The 19,876-nt window shown below is 34.2% G+C and overlaps 4 protein-coding genes across 4 annotated transcripts in view; 2 read left to right on the forward strand and 2 right to left on the reverse strand.

Moving 5' to 3' along the window:
* Positions 1 to 1,528: 1,528 nt before the first annotated feature.
* On the forward strand, positions 1,529 to 4,537 carry LOC111393769 (transcription factor bHLH78-like). Its single transcript, XM_023019465.1, has 8 exons — positions 1,529 to 2,554; positions 2,634 to 2,867; positions 3,067 to 3,132; positions 3,228 to 3,296; positions 3,396 to 3,467; positions 3,650 to 3,865; positions 4,001 to 4,100; positions 4,173 to 4,537. Exons 1-8 carry the CDS (start codon positions 1,742 to 1,744, stop codon positions 4,208 to 4,210), a joined length of 1,608 nt encoding a protein of 535 aa, XP_022875233.1. The 5' UTR covers positions 1,529 to 1,741; the 3' UTR covers positions 4,211 to 4,537.
* A 4,008-nt stretch (positions 4,538 to 8,545) lies between these two features.
* On the reverse strand, positions 8,546 to 13,712 carry LOC111393770 (peptidyl-prolyl cis-trans isomerase FKBP62-like). The gene is made up of 13 exons (XM_023019466.1): positions 13,339 to 13,712; positions 13,172 to 13,258; positions 11,085 to 11,345; positions 10,928 to 11,002; positions 10,773 to 10,853; positions 10,485 to 10,679; positions 10,111 to 10,206; positions 9,850 to 10,025; positions 9,643 to 9,765; positions 9,226 to 9,372; positions 9,024 to 9,151; positions 8,795 to 8,915; positions 8,546 to 8,710 (listed from the first exon to the last, which is right to left on the reverse strand). The coding sequence occupies exons 1-13, from the start codon at positions 13,514 to 13,516 to the stop codon at positions 8,690 to 8,692; spliced, it is 1,689 nt and encodes a 562-aa protein (XP_022875234.1). The 5' UTR covers positions 13,517 to 13,712; the 3' UTR covers positions 8,546 to 8,689.
* Positions 13,713 to 15,893: 2,181 nt separating this feature from the next.
* On the reverse strand, positions 15,894 to 19,360 carry LOC111393772 (FK506-binding protein 2-like). The gene is made up of 6 exons (XM_023019469.1): positions 19,253 to 19,360; positions 19,007 to 19,056; positions 18,019 to 18,081; positions 17,689 to 17,779; positions 16,572 to 16,676; positions 15,894 to 16,244 (listed from the first exon to the last, which is right to left on the reverse strand). Exons 1-6 carry the CDS (start codon positions 19,314 to 19,316, stop codon positions 16,159 to 16,161), a joined length of 459 nt encoding a protein of 152 aa, XP_022875237.1. The 5' UTR covers positions 19,317 to 19,360; the 3' UTR covers positions 15,894 to 16,158.
* Positions 19,361 to 19,469: 109 nt separating this feature from the next.
* LOC111393773 (receptor-like kinase TMK4) overlaps positions 19,470 to 19,876 on the forward strand; it is a 3,664-nt gene continuing 3,257 nt past the window's right edge. Inside the window, exon 1 of the mRNA XM_023019470.1 lies at positions 19,470 to 19,812. Coding sequence (XP_022875238.1) covers positions 19,635 to 19,812 — 178 coding nt within the window. The 5' untranslated portion in view covers positions 19,470 to 19,634. The remainder of the gene's footprint in view (positions 19,813 to 19,876) is intronic.

The raw sequence follows: 19,876 nt of genomic DNA on the forward strand, positions 1-19,876 counted from the left end.
CGATTAACCGGACTGTGTGAAGAGGGGCCGGATCACAGACCCAAGGATTAGTCTAGAATAGGACACCTTGTAAAAAAAAAAAATAAAAAAAAATAAAAAACATGTTCACTCAATCCAAATCGTCTTCTTCTTACTTTATCTTCATATCTATCTTGCCATTTCTTCCTCACACCATTATTATCCAATTTGTATAATAGTTGAATTTGGTGTATAGCTGTAAGAAATATAAGGGAGTATATTGTTATTTTCTTTACAATGTGAATCCGACCAAACCCGATTGAACCGGGGAAGTTGGAATTAATGCAATCATTGACCTGAGCTAAAAGCACGTTAACCATTTTCCCAAGAAAATATCAGGAAAATCACAATGGTAATTTTTTTAGAAAAGCCATTGAACTTCCATTTCTCTACAAAAAGATACTCGAACTTTCCAAAATTGCCAAATTTAGCCTTACTAGTATAAAAATGCCCTTACACATCCGATAAACAAACACTAAGAATTTTAAGTGAATAGCAAATAGTAGAAGTATAAAAGAATCTTTATTATCTTCATTTTTTGAATCTTACTAGATATAATATAGGTGTGCTTATAATAGAATGTAACAATTTACTATTTTACAGTAAAGTGACAAACATAACTATCATGAAATGACTTATTAATAGATTAATTACTTCGAAATATTATATACATCACACATCGTGATATCAAGTAAAAACTTTGGGTTCTAGCAAGCTAGTGTACATCCATTTCATTAAGAATTAATGATATTTTAACAAACACCTTCAGTCAAGCAATAGGTAGTTCAATTGCTTAACAACAAGATTCGATTTTGAAGATTATGGAAACATTTCATATAGTTCTAGTGTCCGTATACATTTGCAAAATTCTCCATCTTTTCACCTCGAATTTTTTACGTTATGTATTAAGCCCCTTTTTGTTTCCAATTATTTGAAGAAAATAATGCATTTTTTTATCCCTTTTTGCCAGCACATGGGACTCACTGTGAGATAAAAAGTCAAAAATCACGGTTAAAAGTGGAGCAACTGTTCGAAAATAAATTAAAATTGGGTAGAAAAATTGAAAATAAACAGGAGCTAAATAACATTCAATATACAAAAATTGTGGTAAAAAAATTTTGAGATTCAACTGGAATTAAGAAAATAAGAACCAAATTAACCATTTCAAAACGATGGAGGGCTTCTTTAAATATTTTCCAACAGAGTAAGTGCAAATGGGTTCATATTATAAAGCATTTCATGTGAGCCCAACACTAAAAATAATTGAAAATTAACCCTCTAACAATTTACTTAAACTTTCATTTGATTATTCTTTGACTTTAATAGACAACTTCTGCTGACTCAATCATTGTTGATTATAATACAACCCTTTAATTTACAGCTAAATTGGGAATTAAAAATAAAGTAAAAGAATGTGAAATTCGAGTACCAAAATCAATTATTTGAATAAATTATATGCAAAAGAAACAAAAATTTCTCTATATAACTTCACACACACCCTTCAGTTTTTTTTCCCTTTCCTTTCCCTTCGCTTAGTTTCCCATTTTCTTGCCCAAACACAATATTTTCCCTTCACCATTTGTCCCTGCAATTCTTGCATTTCTTGCATTTCTGTTCTGTCTATATATATGCATTAAGAATATCATAATTCTTCCTTAATTTACGCTCATTCTTGAAAAAATCACCTTTTTTTGTTGGATTTCATCTGGGTTTTTCATTCCTGATGGATAGAATGATTTCTGAAAGCTGGAATTTGCCATCGCAGTTTGAAACCACTTGGAATGGACTGAATGTCACTGCAGAGCAATCTTTTCTAGACGCTAACTGGGACAAGAAATGTACAGATCAATTTACACATTTTGAACCAGTTTTAAGTTCCAATTTAGGTTTTTCAAATGATTTTGCCCTCCGGGAGTTGATTGGAAAATTGAGTATTGTGAATTCCGGCGGGTTGCCGGCGACTCCAGACGGCGCCGCTGCCGCCATGGCGGTGGCTACTAATGATGATAGTACCAAGAGTTCTTGCTATAGTACGCCGTCAAACTCTTCCCCTAAGCTGCATTTCCCGATTCTTGATCAAATTAACATGCGCCATTTGGGGAATTCGCTGCCTCTGACTCCTCCTCTGCCTGCACTTTCCTGTGATCCAGGTTTCGCGGAGAGGGCGGCCAAGTTTTCGTGCTTTGGCAGCCGGAGTTTCAATGGTAGAACAAGTCCATTTGGATCAATTAATGCTATGGAAAATTTTAATTTAAACCGAGTTTCAAGTAGCCCTTCTCTTAAACAAGCTGGATCTCCGGTGGAAAACAAGAATTTGAATCAATCACAGACGGAATTTAGGTCTCTCGGTGGGATGGTTGATAAGAAATGGAATAAATTATCAGGGGCAGGTGCCTATTCTGATGAGGCATCCTCTGTTTCTGAGCAAATCCCAAGTGGAGAATTAGGGTCAAAAACCCCAAATGAACACAATTCCAGGAAAAGAAAGGCTATTTCTAAAGGAAAAGCCAAGGAAAATACATCAACTTCAGCTAAGGTATAGATATTTTGTCAATCTATTTGAAGTGTGAAATAATAGAAAACGCAGTAATTATAGAACGAGACTTTCATTTCAGGGATTTGAAGATTACAACAATCCAAAAACGAAGCGATCAAAGCCTCAAGAAATTAGCAAAAATGAAAATGATGATGTTAAAGCAGAGGAGGAAGCTAAGCTGAATCCAAATGGTGCTGAGGATGAAAGTGAGAAACAAAAGGAGAATCAAAAGCCCCCTGAGCCACCAAAAGATTACATTCATGTCAGAGCAAGAAGGGGTCAAGCCACCGACAGCCACAGTTTAGCAGAAAGAGTATGTATTTTAAACAATTTCCTCAATAATACATTGAATCATATAATGCGACCGCCATATTGTAGTATCAGTTGTCAAGATTAGATTTTCCGGTAGACGTTGTACTAAAATCATGTGGCTGATCCTAAAATTATTGAGAACAATGCTTACTTTGTTGCTGATCACTCTGTTGTGATGTTCTTCGTTATGGTTTGATTAGGTTCGACGAGAGAAAATCAGCGAAAGAATGAAGTTTCTCCAGGATCTAGTACCAGGCTGCAATAAGGTTTGCAGCATTGCTTGCTAATTTCATCTATTCAACTTGTTGAATTACTATATTAAGTCCATCAGTAATTTTTCCTGGAAAAATTCCTGGTTTAGGTGACTGGAAAGGCTCTAATGCTTGATGAAATCATTAACTATGTTCAGTTGCTGCAACACCGAGTTGAGGTATAAATTAGAATACACTGAAAGCTGGTAGTATAAGATGTTTGTCTTAGATTTCAACTTTTGTTGGGCTAATGATGTTTCGGACTAAAATTTCTGCAGTTCCTGTCTATGAAATTAGCCTCTGTAAATACAAGACTGGATTTTGACATGGAAAATCTTCACTCCAAGGATGTGAGTAAATTTTACCTTGGTGAATATATTATTCTTTATGTTCGAGTAGATCTAGTAGTGAGCCGAACAGAGTCTGAAAAAAAAAAAAGGAAAAAAAAAAATGAAGATTCATTAAGCCGAATCAAAAATTATTTTCGAGGATTTGGAGTTTCTGAAATATGATTTGTTGGATGTCCATTCAGATATTTCAAGAAAAAGGAAACCTGCCCCAACAAATGTACCCTTTGCATTCCTCAGCATCAGTGTTCTACAATCATCAATCCCAGCAGAATATACAACTAAATGATGCCCATATTTCCAGGGGTCCATTGAATCAATATTCAATGGACCCTTTAGATGCCCACAACCCAGGAATTCAATTATCTTCTATTGATGGATTTGGTGAAAGTCTTACTCAGGTGATCTATCTTTCAAAAGTACTCAAAAATCTTGTTCGTAATGCTGTTGAGGACTCACATCAAACATACACTAAAAGGTATGAAGAAGTAAATTTTTTACATAATCTGATATTTGTATCGACCTCGTATTTCCAGTTCCCAGCATTCAGTGGCCATGATTTGCAAAGCATTATTCAGATGGGTTTCGACAAGGATCCTGTTAAAGAGACTGCATTTCATTCAGATAGCTTTCATGGTAAAGACAAGAAAAGAATCAGATTAAATATTGTTTTAAAACTTGTCACTTATAACTACTTGTTTTATGCAGTCCCAAATCAAACATCACACATGAAAGTTGAGCTGTGAACGCCATTTGTTTATGCTCTGCTGGATGCCCGAAAGAGAAACAGGCTGCTGTAAATACAAAGAGAATTTAGTACAAGATGATTGATAAAATGCTAATTCTAGGAAATTTTCTTTTTTCTGTCTTAGTTTCGTCCTTTGCATTTTATTTCGCTATTGTAATTGATGAATTCCTGTTTCCATTTTTTTATGAGGTGATTTTACAATTAGCCATTGTATAATCATACAACCAGATGGCTATTTCTGGTGCAAAGTCTTAACAGCACCATATATGTACTATGTAATATAAGATATTCTTAGTGGAAATGAAAACTAATATTTCCATGGCCATTCTTTGTTTAGCAGTCTACATCTCACTTATTGGCTTGTTTGATGGTTTAAACTAAACAGGATTAAAGAAGAAGAAGTAATTAAAGTCTTATCTATACAATTCTGTTTACTCTATCATACCGAAAACATCCCTTATGTAAAATCTTGATGATGCATTGCAATCTTTCTCAAGATCTTCACACGGTCGTGTCAATTAAAGTGTTAAATCGCGTTTTCTAGTGGTTATTACTTGTGATTGTTACTACTTATGTTGTAACCAGCTGTATAAGTGGGGCTCTTTTCAATCAAAAGTCTTAATACAGATGATAATTTTGATTAAACTTTTGTTCTAGTCTATCATAATTTCAGGCACATTTTGTGGGCACCTGTAATTTTCACAGATAAACCAGAAACTGAACCTTCTGATCTCTTTTTCACCCTGCAAAGAATAATCGAAAGGCTGGAACTTTGTGCCAGTCATTTACAGCCTATACATACATACATACATATTTATGTTTATACATGAAAAAAAGGAATACCAGGTTGTCATTGGTGAGATTCTGACTAGGCTCAATGAATTTAAGGGCCTTAAAAAATTAATTTTAAAATTTTATAAAAATTAATATGAACAGGAAAAAGTTAAGTAGTTGAGTAGGAGAGCATGAAAAGATGCCCCTAAAAGATTTATGAATCATTTGATGAGAGGTGATTAGTGAAAAAATTGGTTTAACAAAAGATCTGTGCATTTGCAGCCTTTGATTATTTTAATCAGGGTTCTATTATTGATCTTTCTGATCACAGTGGCTTGATTATCTGAAAGATTCTTTGAAAATGATCTTTTTACAAAAGAGTTAAACAACATATTATTGTATATTTGAACATGTATAGGTGATAATAGAACTGTCTTGATTAAATATTAAAGAATGTCTGTCATGCAAGAAATGTATCTGGCAGTTTGTAAATAAAATTTCTTGTCATTTTTTGCGTGTTTTCAGAGTTGAATGGCCGTTTAGCTACTGAAGTTCCGCCGTGGACTGTTTCACGGTGGCCGGAATTTAAAAAGTTCAATTTTTTTTTACCCAATTTTGTCAAAACCTTTAATTTTTGTTGCAAACATGGTCATAAACGACATGAACAGTCTAAAAGCAATTCTCGTATGTCCAAAAATTTTTAGGAGTCTTATTTCCTCGAATTTCAATATATTCTTTGTGGAACCTAAAACACTGTACAAATTAATGAAATTCAACTCAAAAGATCTCTCGAACAGATATGGATTCTTGAAAATGATTTCTTGCCAGTCAAACAAAACAGGTGAATAATTGATTTTTATTCTAAGAAAATAAGGTGAGTTGTTGAGAAGAAGATAATTATCAAATTTCATCAAATCAAATCGTAATTGTAAATTAATAACGTAGACTATTTTGAACATTTTCATCTAAAGTTTTTAATTTTACACAACTCAGGACCTATTTGACAAGACATCTACGTTAGACCAGTTTTTTATGAAAAATAAAAAATTAAGTCGTACAAAACACTTCTAAATAAATTATTCAAATATGTTCAAAAGTAACTTTTTAATCTTGAAACAATCATGGCAAATGTTTCTAATATCTTGCTTAGTTATATAGAAAGAAATGATTCAATTTCAAACACATTTTAAAATAACTTGGGACCTTTCTACTTGGACAGATTTTTTCCCCTGATAGATTCTCAGTGTTTATTATGTCATTGACTAAGAAAAGCAGCAAGAATAAAGCTTAGCTTAGCTTAGCTGCACTATATATATATATATATATAATACTATATGATTATTTTTATATGAAGTGACTAATGAAGAAAATACAAATGATTAAAACTGGAAGAACATGAAAATCTTTAAAAAAGGAACACCCACTTTTCTCTAAAATTCTACGGCCAGTTTAGTTTTAGTAATAAACATCATCAATTGCCCAGAAATTTTTCCAACTACTGAAGATTCTTAGGACATCGATTGATCGGTGCATTGAGAAATATGACTCGAGGGGTTGATCGTCTTGAAGACCCATGCTATTCTTCATCGTTACACCTCTACTCTATAACCAAATTGATGCTCATTATTGGAGATGATAGAATCATGAGAACATTGATATAGAGATTAAGGGATCGTAAAATATTATTGACGATCAGCCTGAAACTACTTATAAATGAAACTCATCTCCATAGTATTTTCCATGCTAACACAAAGTACATGTTTTCTACTCATTACTGCATTTTCTCTGTCCCTTTTTCTTTAAAAAACTTTTTCATCTTCTAGATTTAAGCTCAACAATTAGTGTAGAACGATTTGATAAATGGATTTGGATATTGAATGCTATTTAGTCTTAACCGTAAGCACCCTCCCATGTGGCAACGATGTCACTATCACATTGTTTTATGAATAAAAATGCACCCCAACTTCATTATAAATTGTGGTAGTGAGTATTGTTACATAAACTGATGTTTAACAATCCTGTAGATAAATAGTTTTTCTCATTGATTCATGTTATGACAATAAAAAATTATATAATATAACAATTAAAATTTCAAGGAAAAAAATATTTAAAAGATAATTAAGACATCAACAAATTTCATTTTATGGTAGAAAATTGCGAAATGGACAAAATTTAATGGAGGAAAGAACCATATATGTTTACGATCTATCTTAACACAATTGGATCTCAACTCCCCTATCTTTGGTAAACTCAATATTCATTCCATGGACACGTTAAACTATGGCTTATTTGGGGATGGCAGAGCCTAGGGGCGAAAAAGTATTGCGGACTATGGAACCTAATCACCAAGTTCAATCTGATCAGTCCTAAGTTTTAAACTATTTTGGGTACTAGAACCAAGAATCATCCGGTTCTCGATTCTAATATCTACAATTGAAAATCCGAAATGAACCAAACTTTTATTTCATTTTTTTTTGTTTTTTTATCATGTACACTTTGTTTTTCGTTAGGAGTGAAAAAATTATCATGCGTAATTGGAAATACCATTGGTACATCAATTTCTAATTAATTATATAATGAATCCATTTTCAATAGTCGGTTATTTGAAAACCAAAGATAAGATGTTGAAATGACTTTATCGTGATCAAAATTTAAAATTCTTCGCTGGATGGAGAAAAATCAAAACTAAATTGATGTGTGAAAATGACAAGATTATGAATTCCTTCTCCAAGTCCAACGACATGATGTTTAACTGAAATCAAAGGACATTAGTTGCTCATAGACATTAGGTGTCCAATTAAGAAAATTGTCACTTTCCATATGTTAGTCTTTAAATTTTCTTTTGAAGAAAGGTTTATTCCTTAACACTTTTTGGAAAATTCTACTCGCAAAATTTTAGCATCTCCTAATATAACTTTGTGGACTAATTGGGGGTCCGTGGTGGGTGGATGTGCCATGTGGCAAACCACCTCCATTCTAAACAAAGTTTGAATGATTAGATGAATCCCTTCTAAATATTGGATTCTCTCGGTAGAATGTCTCATTTAAATTGGCATGAACAGCAACATCGATTCCATTCTTTATATTGAAACAAACGAAAATCGTTCATTTTCAAATCTTGCACCAATCTAGTACGATTGTACACAATTCCATATCAATTCCCTTTTAAAATAATACCATCTGAATCACTATTTAGATAACCATGCTCATGTGGATATTTTATAATTAGTTTGTTTCATATATAGTTTCGGTCAGAGGAAAAATCATTCAGATAGGGAACCCATTTATTGCAGATTGAATAAAAATTCTAGTGAATTTATTTAAGAGACAGGCAGACAGCCCCATTCTTCACAAATGTACTAAGCAACAATCCACTATTAAAGTTGTATAATAAAATATGCAGGATTCATCTCAAAATTTCAAAGAAAATTGAAATTTATATTAAGGAATCAACGTTTTTATGTTCAAGAACACAATTTGTACGGGACAGAGAGTACGACCATGATATGTAATCCTTAAATCAGATGACATAACACAGATGTTCTGAGAGTAGAAGAATATTNGTACGGGACAGAGAGTACGACCATGATATGTAATCCTTAAATCAGATGACATAACACAGATGTTCTGAGAGTAGAAGAATATTAAAATTTAGGTCAGCAATTAATTTCATGGCAAACTCAATACACTCGTGGGTTCTGCTCTATGCGCCATTTTCCATTTTCTGCACCATTAACCGAACGTACGTAAGAAACTATAAATATTCCAGACCTTAAATTAAAAAAATGGAAATGCCACGCGAGCTTACATTAGCTTCAAATGGATGCATCTTGTTCATCTTAGCAAATATGTTCCCATAAAATTGGGCATCCTTCTTATTGAACTCCTTCTCCTTCTGCTTGAGAGCTTTGTACTCCAGCTTCACGTCCCTATTTCCATTGCGGAATGGAGACCCTAAAATTGTTATAAATCCTCCAACAACCATGTCTATAACTAGAGATTCAAAAGCTGAAAAAAGGAGCGTGTTCTAACGTCACCTGTTGTCAGGATCAATCTCAAGAGCTTTCTTAATATCAAATTCGGCCAAATCCAGATCGGACATGTTCATGTATGCTTGAGCTCTTCTGTAAAGTGCCTTCACATTTGTACTCTCGAGTTCCAAAACCTTCACAAGTGTAATTTCCTCATTAAACAAACGAATCCATTAGTTGAAAGGTGAATTAAAAGAAATAAGCAAACCTTAGTACACAGCTTCTCTGCCTGCTTATAATATTTCAATTTCAATTTGCAAGCCGCATTGTTCAGATTGCAAGTGATCTTCAGTGCTTTGGACTGTTTCTTTTCTTCCTCACTAAAAGAAGTGTCATACTCAATGTACTTGGCAGCCTGAGTTCAAAATCCCCCATGTGAGGCAGACGACTAGTAGATACACAATATATAACAGGACTTATCTCCTAAGCACCGGTAACATAGAACATTACAATAGGTAGTGGGAGATAATGGTTAGTTACAAAACTAATTACACCACCAATTGTAGTGTACCACGTCAACTGCTACTTGGTATAAGCTAAGCATCGTTGCTTGGGAAATCAATTCCGCGGTATATAATACTTCATTGTCAAATCAAATGATATCAGAATCATTGGGAATTATTACCTTCTCGTATCTCTTGGAGGCTCTCACATATTTCCCGGCCTTGAACAGCACATTGCCTTCTTCCTTTTTCTTACCAGCAGCCTCAATCTTTTCTTGGGTGTTCATATCCCAAGATTCCTTCTCCTAAAAGATGCCAACAATAGTTGGGTAAACAATCCCAGGGCTGAGGATAAAATCAGAAATGACGGTCCAATATATTCTACTGACCTTTTCAAAAGAGTCGAGCTCGATATCATAGTACACAGTCGAGTTTGGAGGAATTACAGCCAACTCTTGTTGAGACTCAGATGAACCAAAAGCATACTCAGGTGTAATTGTCAATAGTGCTACCTCTCCCTTCTTCATTGTCATTACAGCCCTGTCCAGCCCCTCTATGACTTGCTCTGTCAAAAAATTCACAAAGATCAAAAACAAGTACATTCATATCTATTACATGAAGATTAAAAGCAGAAGCTCCAATATGCATACCTTCATCTGTCTTGAATACAAAAAGATCATCTTCATTTTCCCCATGACCTTTCTTAATGAAGACAGTACCATCCTCTAGCTTTCCAACCAATTTCACTAGCAGGTCCAAATAAAAAGATATCATTAGACAGAAATGGCTTACAAATAAAAGGAATAAAAGTCACTAAGATTTAGGCTCTTTGAGCCCCATTTTTTTTGGCAAAAATGAGTTTTATAATAGCAAGTTTTTGGAGAATGTATGGTTAAAAATAAGGAAAGATTTTGGATTTACGTGCAAAATTATTTTATCGGGAAAATGTGTGATTGAAAATGAGTTGAGAAAAAATGAGTTTTTAACTAATGACGCACAAACAAGGGCATAACATGAAGCCTACATTTTACAACAGCTCCTTCATTTGGGCGCTCATATCCCTCCCCTTCTTTCAATGTCTTCTTAATAACTTTCTTATCATCTGTGACATTGGAAACTGTCTTCCAAGATACCAGCTCCAGAGTGATGTTCAATGTTGCATTTGCTGGGACAGCTCCAGCCCCATCAGAGGCTGGTTTGCCCTTCTCCCCAAATCCATCTGCAATAGAAAAAGAACATATATACTTGAACCTCTCCCTGAGTTATTTGAGTTCCAATTTAGAGTTGAAATAATTACAAAATTGGTTCTTACATTGTGGCTTGACTGTGAGAAGGGCCTTTTCACCCTTCTTCATTGTCTTAACAGCCTTGGCGAGAGCAGGACAAAAGTGACCTGAACAACTGGTTACTTTCAGAAACAGAGGGATAAGCAGAACTGTTTCATGGCCAAATAAATTCAAACTTTACCTTCTCCAACGGTGAATTCAGTTCCGTCTGATTTCACAATTACGGTACCATCTTCCAATTGAGCCTCGTATTTGACTGAATTGCAAAATAAAATAACAGTTAACAATAATTTAATGAATCATCATCTAAACAACTTTTAAGAGGGTGCTTCATGTACCAAGCACTTCATCAAGATCCTTAGGATTCTCCCATTTCTCTCCCTCTGTAAGAATCTTCTTGAATAATCCACCATCCTTGCAGATGTCTTTTACACTAACCCATGACAGCAATTCAACATCGAACTGTAGAGTGGCATTTGGAGGAATAGTAGGAGGAGAACCGGATTCACCGTATGCCAACTCAGGAGGTATGGTAAAAATGGCATTTTCACCCTTCTTCATCGTTTTGATACCTCGGTCCCATCCCTTGATTACTTGCCCTGCCACGATGGAAAGTCATACGCTTACTCACCAAGCTTTTAAGGGAAGAATCAGTCAATGGCATACCAACTGCAACATAAACTTTATGAAAAAAGAATGTACACGCACTAAGAAAAATAATAGAAGCAAAGGTCACAGACATTGACCTAGCTAACATATGTTGAACTTTGTAGTAGCAAGCATGCACAAGTGGCAAAACTCTTAAACTTACACTTCATCCATCTTTACCCGTTTATTTAGTTCAGATCAAACCCAATTTACTCCACCACCCTGCCCTCCTCTTTCTCTTCCCCCTTTAACTTAAATATTATTTGTCACCAAAATCAATTGCAATCCAGTTATGTATTCTACAATGAATAATCTATTTCCTTCCAAAACCAACATCTACAATTTAGGTAATTGTACTCTACAAGTTTACAAGAAAGCATCTCCAGTAACTATTTCAGGAAAATGAAACATCAAAGATACACCTCTCTTAACTTTCAATAATCTTATCAGAAAATCCACCAAAAACATCACAATCTGGTGATATGAAGCGTTAGATTGCAACTCAAATGTTTTTCTTTCATCTCTCTTCCTTCATCGGATGTGAAAGTGATTAATTAGAGAAGCACCCAAAAAAGCTACTCGCCCTTGTGGAATCAGAAAGATAAAGCCCTCTTTTGGCCCCCATTCTTTCCAAATTTTAATGGTTGGAATAGTGTTTTTTGAAAAATATGTGGTTGAAAAAGAATGAAATTTTTTTTATTTGCGTGTAATATTATTTTATGGGAGATTGTGTGGTTGAAAATAAGAGAGAGAAAGAATGAGAAGGAGAATGGGGGTCAAATGGGGGCAAAATTAGATCAAATTGCGGGACATGAATTCAATAACATTTTTTTGAAAAAAAAAAAGGAAAAATAAGAACAAAAATGCTCAATATAACCAAACACAGTTGACCATTCTGGCAAAAAAACAGAATAAAGATAGTTGGACCCAGTTAAGCAGGGGCAGACCGGACCCACATGGGGTCATGTGGGACAAAAAATTTGGACTTTGTTTTTTTTTTTAAATTACTTACCTACCAGCTACCCAGTTACTCAATTTCCAATCTGCAGATCAGCCCACAAGCCCAAATCCAATTGCACTATATCAATATTCGATATATTCATTTACCCAACCCAAATTCTATGACTTCTAATCTTCCCAAATCCCAATCTCCCAGACCGCCTCTTCTCTTCTCTTTTCCAATTTTCCTCTCTTCTCCTCACGGCACAAATCAAATAAAAGTAAAACTCTCCTCCGCCCCTGCTATGGGTTACTGCTACTTAGCTACGGAGTATGAAAGCGCGTAAGCTACAGTTGTAGTAGCGTATTGACTTATTTTCATTGATGATACGTTGCTCAAAAAATTTTGAATTTTCATTTTTGACCCCTCAATATCAGGGTCCGCCCCTGCAGTTAAATAATTGTTTTCTGCTTAGTCCAACCCCTCAGTCATTCGAGCACATCAGGGCCCAGCCATGTACTATTGATACTCGATTTCCACAAGTTCCATAAAGTAACATACATAAATAACACCTTTATTCTGGATTACCTTAAAATGCCCCAAATGATTATGCATTTCCCAGTAGTGACAAAAATAGTTCTACTTAAAAAATATCTTTTGCATTTTGCAGGTATATCTTATTTGAAAATAAATATTAAGACACTAATACTAACTTCTAACATTAAATCAGCACAAAACAAGCATAGGTACAGGAAATACTAATCTAAAACAAAATTTCCACCTCAAGTTTCAATTTTTTTCAACACATAAAAATATGATCACGTAAAATCCAGTTACCTTGGCCGAGAGTGAACTTGAATGGCGTCCCTCTATCACGGCTGGAGTCAAACTTAGAACCATCCAGCAGGGTTCCAGTATAATGAACTGAAAAATTTCCCACAAACATCATCATTTCCACAACATAATCAAATAATTAGCGAAGTATGAGCAAATTGCTGATTTACCTTCAACTTCGTCGCCATTTTCGGGAGTATCCCAGCCTTCCCCTTCCTTGACAAGCTTCTTCTTCAATCCCTCATTTCCGATCTCCTTTTCCTCCCCAACCTTCATGTAGGAACTGTCTTCCGGCAGATCCCTGTCATCCATCTCCTCCGGTGGCGGCATCTCAAAATCATCATCCATTTTTTTTTCTCTAAAACGTGATCAACAAGGACAACAAAAATTACAATAACGAAGAGGGGTGGTGCTTAGATTCGCCTCTTAAAAAGTGACAGAAAATGGAAGGTCCGGAGAGTTCTACGAGGGTTTACTCGAGCATGTCCGTATGTGTGCGCAATCAATAGGCGTATTCCGAAGTAGAATTTCATTTCATTGAGGTTTTACGTATAACATTACATTTTAACCTAAAACCCCTTCAAATTATACTACTTAACAATTTACTCTACTATAATTAAAACTTTTATCTCTAATTAAAACTCTTATCTCTAATTAAAACTTTTACAGATTTTATATTTTTCCTCCAATTTGTGTCATATTATATATAGGGTAATTAGCACAAAACGTCCCCATCTTTAAGGTTTATTGTGGAAAAAATCTCCATCTTTCTTTTTTGATTTTTTTGTCCTTATTTCCACATTTTCTTGCGAAAAGCGTCTTTTTCACCATTTTTTCAATATAAAATGATCAAAATACCCTACCATTTAAATAAAAACCAAAAATAAAGAAAAGAAAAATAAAAAATAAATAACAATCTTATATCTAAATGTTTGAAAAAGTGCAAGTGATTCCAAATAATTATTAAAAGGTCTAATAGCATAAAACGTCCCTAAGTTTGGTTTATAGTGTGAAAAAATCCCTATGTTTCAAATTGGTAAAAGGGACGTTTTTCGCAATAAAACGTGAAAATAGGGATAAAAACACAAAAAAATTAAAAAGTTGGGACATTTTTCTGCAAGAAGTGTCAAACGTAGAATTTTTTTGCTATTAGACCTTATTAAAATATTAAAAATAACAAAAACTCTCTCTCTCTCTCTCTCTTCTCTTCTCTTCTTCTCCAAATGGGCCAACCACTTTAGAAGTCAAAAAACTCCAGCAAACCATCATCTAAACTTCTGGACTTCCATACCACCGAAAAACTTTCACTTCCCTTACACATACCATCCAATATCTAATTTTGAAACCTTCATGCAATAGATTTGTTATGAATTGTAAGCCAAAATACCCAACTTGCGAATGTAAATACTGACGACATCACCTATTTCAGAGAGATCGCATCTCTCTTCATGGTCTTAAAATATCAGCAGATGATTCTGCGGTATGGAGATTCGACGATTTGGGTGATGGTTGGTCGAAGTTTTTTCACTTCTAATGTAACAGTCCCATTTGGAGAAGAAGAGAAGAAAGAAATAGTTTTTTTGTTATTTTTAATATTTTAATAAGGCCTAATAGCAAAAAAAATCCCTACATTTGACACTTCTTATGAAAAATGTCCCTATGTTTCAATTTTTTTGCGTTTTCATCCCTATTTCTACGTTTCATTGCGGAAAACGTCTCTTTCACCAATTTGAAATGTGGGAACATTTTTTATACTATAGGCCAAACGTAGGGACATTATGTGCTATCAGACTTTTTAATAATTATTTGGACTTACTTCCACTTTTTAAAATATTCAGAAGTAAGATTTTAATTTATTCTTTATTTTTCTTTTTTCTTTTTTGATTTTATTTAAATATGAGGGTATTTTGGTCCTTTTATATTAAAAAATGGTGAAAATGACATTTTCTGCAAAAAAAAATATATATATATATGGGAATAAGGGCAAAAATGCTAAAAAGTGAGAGGTGAGGACGTTTTCCACAATAAACTTTAAAGGTATTGACGTTTTGTGCTAATTTGTGGCGAGTTATTTTTATATGATGTTAATAAGAAAAATTAATCTTGTTTCATCGGGGATCAACATCTAATGTGACAATGCTCTCCGATAAATTAAAGGATAACACTATTTGTACATAATTTTTTGTACAATAAAGTATCCATACACTCACATGAGATGAAATCCACTCGAATAAAATATTCGAGCAGCCCATACCCATGTGAGCGTGAAATATCTTAATGTCCAAAAAATTATGTACACTAAGCAAAACCCTAAATTAAAATGTACTTCCATGTGCTATTTATATAAGTTGATTTTACTTATTTTCTTGTTCAATATATATATATATTGTCTAGTTATAATCAGTTCTTTTCACTTAATCTTGAAATTGTACAAATTTTAATTTACATTCTTGAAATTATCCAAATACATAAACACATTTCCCATTTTATTCACCGTTAGTAGTTGATAATCAATTAAAAGTAAATTAGAACATTTCTTTGCAAAAATTGCATTTTTAAATAACAATAAAAGCCTGATTGAGCTCCATTTTTGCCCCTAAAAAAAATGCATTTTAAAATAATATTTTGATGGAGAATATGTAATTAAAAAATAAGAAAAAGTTTTAGATTTGCATATAATATTATTATTAATGTTATTTTATTGAAGAATGTACAGTTGAAAATATTGAGATCAAACCAAGACTAAATAAAATTTCTTAATCTGCCTGAAAAATAAAGTTTATTTCACTGCAATGTACGGCAGCATAAGCAGTGCTTACAAATATCATATGACCATTTTCAAAATCAGACACAGAAACTCCTTAAATAAACACAAAATTCAATGTAAGCAACATGTTGTTCGTTTCAGCGTGAAATGCAAAATAATCAAACAAAATATTGGTCTACTTGGTAAACAAAGGCTACCAGGAACTACAGGAAGGGCTCCTAAGTTACAGTTCACTGTCATCTGATTTCCCATTGGATGTTTTCCCATTGACTCCTACCAGCTCTGTGTCAAAGATAAGTGTAGCACTCCCTGAAATAGTGAATAGAATATACATTAGTACGATTAAGAAACCTCGCAGAAGCAAAGGCGGAAGGTGACTGAACTTTTTAACATTCTAAATGTTAAAACTTGGGCATTTGTGTTAAACAATTTAGCAAAAGTAAATATGGTAGCATGACAGGTAGCGAATTCTAATATTATTGCAGGAAATAGGCTTCAATGCGATTGAGTTACAGCAAAAGAATATATAAGCAACTAAACTAACAAATTCAGCTCATAATCTAGCCTCCTTATACTCTACCCAGTATGCATACTCTAGCAAGAAGTCAAGTGTCAAGAAACAATTGAGTTGATTACCTGGGATGGTAGGCGGGGAACCCTGATCGCCATAACCAAGTTTAGAAGGAATTTTCAACTTCCTCTTCTCTCCTAAGCACATTCCTTGGATCCCTTGGTCCCATCCTGCAACACAGCAATTTGATTTAATAAAAGAAACTTTCACAGTGGACCTGTTGTTTTAGATATTCAAACTGTTACTTTCCTTAAACTCATTCTCAATCACACATTCTCCTAATAAAATGATTTACAAGTAAACCTAAACTTTTTCTATTTTCTAACCACACAATCTCCAAAAATCACTATTATGAAACCCATTTTTTGTAAAAAAAAATGGGGCTCAAACAAGGGCTAGGTATCAAAATATTGTAATAAATAAGATGCAACTTTGTGGTCAAGGATTGGGCCCCGGAGAATGTTGACTTGATAATAGCAGCTAGGCCCAAACAAGCCAACCTCAAATTGGGTTGGGACAGAACTATCCAAGGGCAGTACCAAGTACTCGCATATGCCCTGTTTGGCACATACTTAATAGTCGAAGCAATTCCAGTGACCAACTTGATTTGAAATTGACAAGATTTAAATGAACACGTGAGGACACTCCTCTAGTAGCTTAAGTTTTTAAATGAGATGGTTAACAATATATCAGAGCCAAGCAAAAAGATAGTTTCGGAGACAGACATTTTTTGCATTTGGGCATGTGAGACCTTTGATCAAATAAGAGGAGGTGCGTTGGAGACAGGATTTTAAATGAATACACGAGGGGCCTCTCTAATAGCATAAACTTTTACATGAGATGTTCAAAAACATCCACTTTCCATAGATTTTCCTATATAAAACTAGAGGGCTGATATTAAAGTGATATTGCATGTTTGATCTGCTATCCTCACATATGAATTCTATACAGGCATAAATGTCGATCTATGCTTGAACAGATAAAAACGGCTAAATGTCCACGATGCAATAAGGCTAATAATTTATCACAAAAGATGTGCTTTTAAACTAAGGACAGCAAGTCCCAACAAAAACATTCCGATCAATTGTGTTTTCTTCAAGTTTTATTTATTCACTAGATAGCATAAAAAGGAGGCACGGGTAGAACAATAAGAATGACACAAAATGAGTAATGGGTTAATACCTTTAATCACTTGACCACTACCAAGCTCAAATTCAATAGGATCACCCCTTTCAAAGCTGGAATCAAAAACAGTTCCATCTGTAAGCTTTCCCTGCAGATTGCACTCACGTCAGTGAAGGAAAAGAAAATATCACTCACATACCCAAAAAAAAAGGTATAAGATTGAATACTGAACATAATCCATAAAACCTTGGAATTGATACTCTAACTACTAGATATAACTTCCTCCAAGATAAAGTAAAGAAGAGGAGATAAAGAGGAAAGCATTATTGATTTATATTATGATTTTAATAAAAGTAAAGAGTACAAAAGAAGAGTTATTATACTCACCCTATAGTGTACTTTCACTTTATCTCCCTTGTGAGCCTGAACCTCACAAGTTGCAGGCTTATACTGCAGGACAGAAACAAGATTGTTATGTACAAGTGACGAGCAAAGACAGAAACAGGAAATAAGAGGATGGAGAAATATATTCAACAAATATAGAATTATTGATCTTTCGCAGTGAAAGATAATATCAAAATTATGTCAAGAAAAACACAATTTGATTAGTGAAAGATATGCAAGAGATAATCTAAATTCATTATTTTCTTCTTATAAATAGCTGCTATTCATAATTCTGACGTGAGTTATGGGGACAATGAAACTCGTGAAATGATACAAGTAACCATATACATGCATCACGTTGTCCCAGAAAGCAAAAACACTTCTTTTTAACCTTCAGTGAACTTCTCCAAAAGTCATACTGTGTAATAATTCACCTCTGCGGGAACTTCAAGTCAACATTACCTCAGCATCTAATCATGGAATCCCTTTGCTGTTGTTAAAAATTTAAAATCAACAGCGAAAAATATATGGCTTTGATGTTTTCAGCTACTAGATATACACTCAACCATGTCAATGATCACATAATTAAAGAGATATTTCAAAATAAAGAGCTAGCTAATCAAACATTACCAAAAATAAAAAAAATAATAATAAAAAAAAAGGGATCAAAACAATATTGTAACCAAACCTGATTGTCAAAGGCATTGAATTTAACCCCATTATTTATACATCGATACTTAATTATGAATGGACCTTTCTAATTCAAACTAATTGAAAATCAACTACAGAAACCCTAACAAATATAACTATGTGTTTTAGTCAATCGTAGAGATAGCAGCCAACATATTCAGAAGTTCTACCACACTGAGTAATTAGGACTCGTGAAATTACCAATGAACTATATTTCTTCTGCAACTAATAATCTCAGCATTTTCGTATAGAGAAACAAAAAAGATCGTACTTAGACAAAACAGAACTCCTAATAATTTACCTTCACACCGATCTGCAGCTCCGTTACATCGCCGGATTTCTTTGCCGCAACTAAACAGAACGAAAATTGAATAAACACATTATAATTCCATATTAAACATCCAACATTTAGCAGATTCACCTCAAACAACATTTTTTATAAAAAACATAGATATAAAAAACATCAGTAGAAAATAAGGAATCAATAAGAGAAATTAATAAATTACAAAGCTAAACTGCATCCAAATTGAGCTCAAATTTAATTTACCTAATGTAATAAATACCAAAAGGAGAAAAACGAGTTTCATTATTGAAAAAGTATGTTTCTCCATATGATTTTCCCCTATATGAACGCCAGCTTAATCTATAAATAGCGGCCATGCCACTATGGGCATAAACGTAATAAGTGCCAATCATGGTTTGCCACGTGGAGAGAGTGACAGGTCACCACTGAATAAACAGACACGGCGTCGTTTCCTCTTTTGCGTCTGTTTGGATTCGGGAATATTTAACAATAACGGGCTAACTGCGCGCTCCGTCTGTCCTCCTCAATTCAAGCATCCACAACACACACTCCGCCACCATGCAAAATTGTATTGTCTCACTCGAGGGACAACCAACCACCACCGGAAAAAAACTCCACCGCTCCAATGAACAAAAAGAGATACAAATCCTCCATAATCCTCCTAATCACCACCCTCCTCCACCATGTCTTGGCCGATGATAACGCCATTATGGCCGCGTTGGCTAAATCTCTCTCCCCGTCTCCTCCAGGTTGGTCCGGCTCCAATCCCTGCAAATGGCAAGGAGTTGATTGTGATTCCTCAGGCAAAATCAGCTCCATTAGCCTCCCTTTCAAATCTCTCACAGGACAAATTCCATCAAATTTGAA

This window comes from Olea europaea, chromosome 4 (assembly GCF_002742605.1).
Source record: "Olea europaea var. sylvestris chromosome 4, O_europaea_v1, whole genome shotgun sequence".
In the NCBI taxonomy this organism is placed as follows: Eukaryota; Viridiplantae; Streptophyta; class Magnoliopsida; order Lamiales; family Oleaceae; genus Olea; species Olea europaea.